The sequence below is a fragment of the Merops nubicus genome, unplaced genomic scaffold, assembly GCF_000691845.1.
Source record: "Merops nubicus isolate BGI_N331 unplaced genomic scaffold, ASM69184v1 scaffold18074, whole genome shotgun sequence".
Lineage (NCBI taxonomy): Eukaryota > Metazoa > Chordata > Aves > Coraciiformes > Meropidae > Merops > Merops nubicus.
The window spans coordinates 1,150-7,105 of NW_008606397.1; the positions used below are offsets into that span (position 1 = coordinate 1,150).

At 51.3% G+C, this 5,956-nt stretch overlaps 1 protein-coding gene across 1 annotated transcript; it reads right to left on the bottom strand.

Annotated features, from left to right (window-relative positions):
• Positions 1 to 693: 693 nt before the first annotated feature.
• On the bottom strand, positions 694 to 5,190 carry STYXL1 (serine/threonine/tyrosine interacting-like 1; the record flags this gene model as incomplete). Its single annotated transcript, XM_008939637.1, has 5 exons — positions 694 to 788; positions 1,811 to 1,956; positions 3,237 to 3,382; positions 4,577 to 4,703; positions 5,129 to 5,190. Coding segments are annotated over 5 exons (576 nt in total), but the record flags the coding sequence as incomplete, so codon positions are not given.
• Between the last annotated feature and the right edge of the window lie 766 nt (positions 5,191 to 5,956).

Sequence of the window (5,956 nt, forward strand, 5' to 3'; positions counted from 1 at the left end):
GTTGTATTTCATAAAATCACAGAATCACAGAATGGTTTGGGTTGGAAGGGACCTTAAAGATCATCCAGTCCCAACCCCCTGCCCTGGGCAGGGACACCTCCCAGCAGAGCAGGTTGTGCAAAGCCCCATCCAACCTGACCTTGAACACATCAACTGATGGAGCATCCACAGCTTCCCTGGGCAACCTGGGCCAGGGTCTCTCCATCCTCATAACAAAAAACTTCTTAATTTCTAATCTAAATCTCCCCTCTTCCAGTTTGAAGCCATCACCCCTCATCCTACCACTACAAGCCCTTGTAAAAAGTCCCTCCCCAGCTTCCTTGTAGGCCCCCTTCAGATGCTGGAAGGCCACAGTCAGAACAAAGGACTAGGAGGGAATCCTGTGAAGCCCTTTTGGATGGGGAGGATAGCTCACTACTATCAGAGAGTGAGGTATCCTTTCAAATGAGTAGGAACCCACCTTCAGAGAGTGAATCAGAGCCAGGTGCCCTGTCAAGTCTCCTCTCTGTCCCCCAGGCTGGTTAGTAAGGCAGCTCTGCTGCCTGTTAGGGTGTGGGCTTGCTTGGGAGTACACTGATCTCCAAAGATTAGGACCCTCCTCTCTGAGCCTCCTGCAGGAGTGACTGCAGTCACTCCCATCTAACATCCTACAGTGAGCAAGGGCTCAGGACCTCCACATCAGGGACAACTCACCTATGAAATGACAAATGGTGGCAAAGGAAGAAAAAAGATCTGCCTCGAGGGAATCTGGAACAGGTATATGGAGGTATTTGCCTTCTTCTGCAAACCTGGGAACAGAGCACAGGGTGTGACACAGGTCAGAGCAGCAGCTTTGAAAAAATGGCTTTGTTGGAGGCAAGCTTTCATCATCATCATCATCATTAACATTATGATGAGGAGTTTGTTATGGTAGGACACTGAGGTGCTCGTAATACAGAACAGGTTTAATTACTGATTCTCCATCCCACGTGGTATCAGCACTGATGGCTCAACCCAGCCCACAGCTTCCTTCCTCTGAATGGAAACATGGAGTGAAGGCAAGAGTGCCCCCACAGCATGCAGGGTCCTGGGCACACAGCCCCCCAGGTCACTTCAGGTGTCACCCCATGACAGGACCCTCCTCCTCCCAGGAGCTCAGAGCACTCAGCTCAGAGAACTAACAGAGCAGAACATGGGTGAGGAATTTCTGCAGTGTGAAAACACATCATGCAGAGGGTATGGGAATATTCCTCATGGCACACAGGCCTTCCATGTTTTCCTCTGGAGCCAGAGGCATGAGAACTGCCTGCTGGTACACACATTGGGGTAGGTGGCTGGGTTTGTAAGGACATTGTGTTGTCAGCACCATCAGCACTGGGTTTCTCCCTGTGGGAAAGGGCATTTCCAGCCTGCCCACAGCCTGAGCTATGGTCACAGCCAGCTGGAGGGAAGGAGGACAGACCAGCCACGTGGGACACTGGTGATTTAGCTTGTACACTGATGTCTTGGCAAGGTTTTGCTCTGAAAGCTATCCAGAGATTTCAGATCTTCCCAAAGGATGGTGGTATGCTATAGACTCAATGCCAAGGGCCTCCCAGCCCTCCCCTCCCCCAGTGCAGCCCCTTGTCTTGGCTGAGGGCTGCAGCACGGCTGCTGTGCTGACTCTGGAGGAGACATCAGGAAAATGAGCAGGAAAGAGCCTGCAGGGGAGCAGAGAGGCTTCCCTGGAAGCTCACAGGCAGTGACTCCCTGGGGAGTGGGCTCTGGTGCTGTGCCAGCTCACCCCTGGCACAGCCACTGGTGAGGGTTCACCTTGGACTGTTTAACTTACAGCGTTGCAGGTTCTTCAGAGATGTTGACTAGTGCTTTGATCTTCAGATCTTTCTGAATCTGTTGGTCAGAGGCCTGCTTGAAATCGCCCATATACAACTTTAAAGGCAGTATTTCTACAGGGTATGGCTGGAAGTTGTCCAGTTCCTGCCAGAGAGAAGCCCAGGGCTCAGTTTAGAGAGTGTATTTGCTCCCAGCAGCCTGGTCCATTCTCAGACAGAAGTCATGTGAAGAAATGAACACACACTTAGTCAACAGCCCATGACACATTGTAGTGTAATGATTCATTCCACCACCCAGACTTCCTCTAAATTGAAGTCTCTGCTAGATTTACTGAGAATAATTAACAGCCTTGCTGCCTCTGTGGCATCTCTTGAAACCCATCCCAAGTAAACAGGAGGTGGCATCTGTTCCTCACGCTGGCAGGAGGGAACCTGACCCACCTGAGGCTCTCCCTGCTGGCAGGTAAATGACATCAGCTGCCAGCTGCAGGGCTGCAGGTACCCCCCAGCCCACAGCTCTTGGCCTCTGCAGCGTGAAGGTCAACAACAGACCCACACAGCCATGCCCCTGCCTCCCTCCCAGCCCCCTGGCTCAGAACAAAGCAGCAACCCAACAGTTGAAAGCAGCAGGGAGCAGCAGCTGAGCCCAGGCAGGGAGGTGCCCTGTGCCCCCCCTGAACAGGACAGAGGAGCTCAGCAGGGAGGTGCCCTGTGCCCCCCTGAACAGGACAGAGGAGCTCAGCAGGTCCCTGCCCTGATGTGCTGCCCTGGGCTGGAGCATCCCCCAGGTCAGCACCCTGGCACGGGCTGTTTGTCCAGCCAGAAGTGAGCAGGGACAATGGAAACAGAAGGTGTTGCCATGAGATGCTCTCTGCTGTCCAGAGCAGAGAGAAAAAGGGGAATTGTTACCCATGAGCTAAAGAGATCAGTGTTTGTGGTCAGACCCTGGTGTTGCAGGGAAACAATGCACCAAGACTTGCTGTGGGATCCTTCCCCATGCAAAGCTTCACAGACACAGAACACAGTGCTTGACAGGGACTGGACTTCTGTCTGAACACACGTGCTGAGTCCCCTCCTGGACAGCCACGTGTGAGAGAGGAACCTGCTCCTTCTCACCACTTGCTGCTGCTGGTTTAGCTATCTGTACTCTCCAGAGGGATGGTCTGAGGGTTATCCAGAGAAACCTCCCCAGGTTCATGAACTTCCTTTCAGGAAACAGAAGAGGAAAGAAAGGCCACGTGTGGCTGTAAAAGAATTAGTGGTGAGACTCAGGGCAAGCAGAGTCACACCCAAATGACATTTGGTTCCTTTGTTTGAAATTACTCTGACAGCAGGTTTACAACACCATTTCACTTGAACTCACTAGCTGGCATCAGCTGAACATGAACATTCATGTCTTCTACTTGCAGATGAGTCTTCTCTCACCTGAGGCATCCACAATATCTTCTGAGTCCTCAGAAAATGATAGCAAGCTGAAAAATGCTTGTACCCTCCCCTCAGGACGAGCACAGGGTGGCGGGTGAACTGCTCCAAGTGTCTGGCATGTTGGGCAGCAGGTCCTTCCTCAGCATCTGCAGGGATCAGAAAGCCATTTGGCAGGGCAGGCTTCATGTGCCCCCCTCAGCACTGGGGGTCACCTCTGCCCCACGGACAACGATGGGAAATTCCCTTTCATTTCACCAACAGTCTGTTGAAAGCCTTGTTAAAAGCTGGAGTTATTCTGCTGCAGCTCAGCCACAGGGCAAGCTGCTTTTCACCTCTTGTCCTGGCCTTTTATTCCTTCCCTGGTTTGTTTTGTAGCTCTAGATAACATGTTGGGGTTTTTTTCCCATCCCTATTATTCTTTGGAATATGCTTACAATAATTCCCCATAATAGGGAAGCATTATTCATTTAAATCTAATACTCTTAGCTTTATGGAGGCTTTTTCTTTAGTCTGCTTTAGGCAAAGGGGGAAAGAAGGAGGATCTTCACACCTTCCCTTGCTACTGTCCCATTGCTGAGGATTTATGAATACACTTGCTTTATTTATTCCCCTTGCTTTATTTATTCCCCTTCCTTTATTTATTCCCCTTGCTTTATTTATTCCCCTTACGCATCCAAGTGTTTTCTCCTTAAAAAAAATGATGTAAATCTTTGCAAAAGAGTCAGGTGTGTGAAGCTAAACAGAAGCCAAACAAGGTACAGAAGGTGTTCTGCACACAGCAGAGCTCTGTGCCAAGGGATGTGTGACAGCCAAACATCTCCATGCTTCCAGGAAGACAGAACCATTAGATGGAAGAGTTTCCTCCAGCTCTTCAGGTTTCTTGGTGAACTGCATCAAATCACCACCCCCATTAAACCTAAATCTTTTTAAATACAGCAGTGTGAGAGCCTCTTGTAACCCTGAAGGAAGAACTCCCTCTCTGAGCAGCCAGAAGGTGAGTCAGGGTTTTCAGTCTCAAGCCCCACAAGGCAATCGTTGCCCAAGCCCAATCTCAGTGGAGTGTGGGGAAAAGGAAGAACCAACCCACCCCTCACATGCAACAAGGAACTTCAGAGGGTTTGCTCCACAGGTAGGAAACCAGGTTTTTTTGAGATAAAATCTGGATTTTTGAAGCCTGAGAAGATACACAACAGTGATAAAACAGAGGCACAGCAGATGTTCATTTTTCACATAAAACTGGGTGAATTCCCACCTCTTCCAATAAACTCATAAAATTAAATGAGGAATGGGAAGAATCCCTACCCAGCAGTGAGGTCTTCACTGACACGGGTCATACATACCTTCATCTTCCTCCTCTTCCTCCCTGTCACAGCTCACCAAGGAGCTGGTCTCACAGTCATACACCACACAGTGCCTGGCGTACCGCAGCTCCTCGGGGTCTGGCACCAGGTACTGCCCTGCAGGGCCCTGCCAAAAACCACAGAGGAACTCTGTCAGGGACACAGCTCCACTCTTTTCTCCTTGCAGATTACTGCTCCCTGGCCACGGGGTGGGTTTGGGGCTACGTCCTGATGTCAGACCCAGTTAGAGCTCAGAAACGCTGCCAGCCAGGGTGGATGGCTCCATCAGCTGCAGCAGCAGATGCTGGCACTTGTGGGGCAAGGCCACAAGGTGCTGGGTTTTGTGCAGCATTTTTCCTGTCACACCGTTCCTGTGGGCCAAACTTTGGGCTACTGAAGCCACTTTTGCTGTGTGACAGAACACACCCCCCAGGGGGCAGAAATGGAACGTGGCTGAAAGGAGCTGGGGCAATTCCTGGGGTTTTTTTTCAGCCAAGCTTCCTGCCAGCTGCTGAATCCAGGGCTGGTTTCCACAGAGGGTAACCCCCTCACCTGCTCAATCCTGAGTGCTGTGATAATATGGCTCTCGTTGTATTCAGGCTGAGAACGAGCATCTGAAAAACAGCCACCAAGGCAGAGCAATCAGCTCATCTGGGCTCTGAAGGGAGAGCCCTCTTTGTGATTCACCACTGCAGAGCTCACAGCTCTGGCTCCAAGCTCTGGTCTCCTCTGCCCTGTGGCAGAGCCTGACCCACACCCACTGGGGTGACCCCTGCTCTGACCTCCTGCTGTCCAGTGTCTCTGCCTCTGTGCTGCCCCAGAGATGGGGAGAGGGGCACCAGACACTCCAACCACACTCCCAAACTGCCTGACTCCCTCACCAGAACACTTTCTAATATTGCAACATCAGGCACCCTTTTTTTTGATGCATTGCCACTGTGCAAGGTGCAAGGGTTTATCAGCAAACTTTGTGCAACACTCAAGGAGTCTTGTCCACCTCTAACACCTCTGGGAGCAGCAGGGCAGAGTGTGCATTGCTGGGATGGAGCAGAGTACGGAGAGCTGGGCGTGATGACAGCCAGAGTAGGGCTGGGTCAGGGCACCTGAGAGGGGATCAAATTATAGAATCGTTTGGGTTAGAAAAGACCTTTAAGCTCATCGAGTCCAACCAATAACTCATCCCTGCCAGGTCCCCACTGAGCCATGTCCCTCACACCACATCTCCACGGCTTGGAAACCCCTCCAGGGGTGGGGACTCCCCCACTGCCCTGGGCAGCCTGCCAAGGCTTAATTCAATTCCTAAGGCTTCAAATTCAAGCTTAACAAAGGCTGGTTTTCTGTAACAGAGCCCATCGAGGCAAAGATGAAGTACCTAAGGAA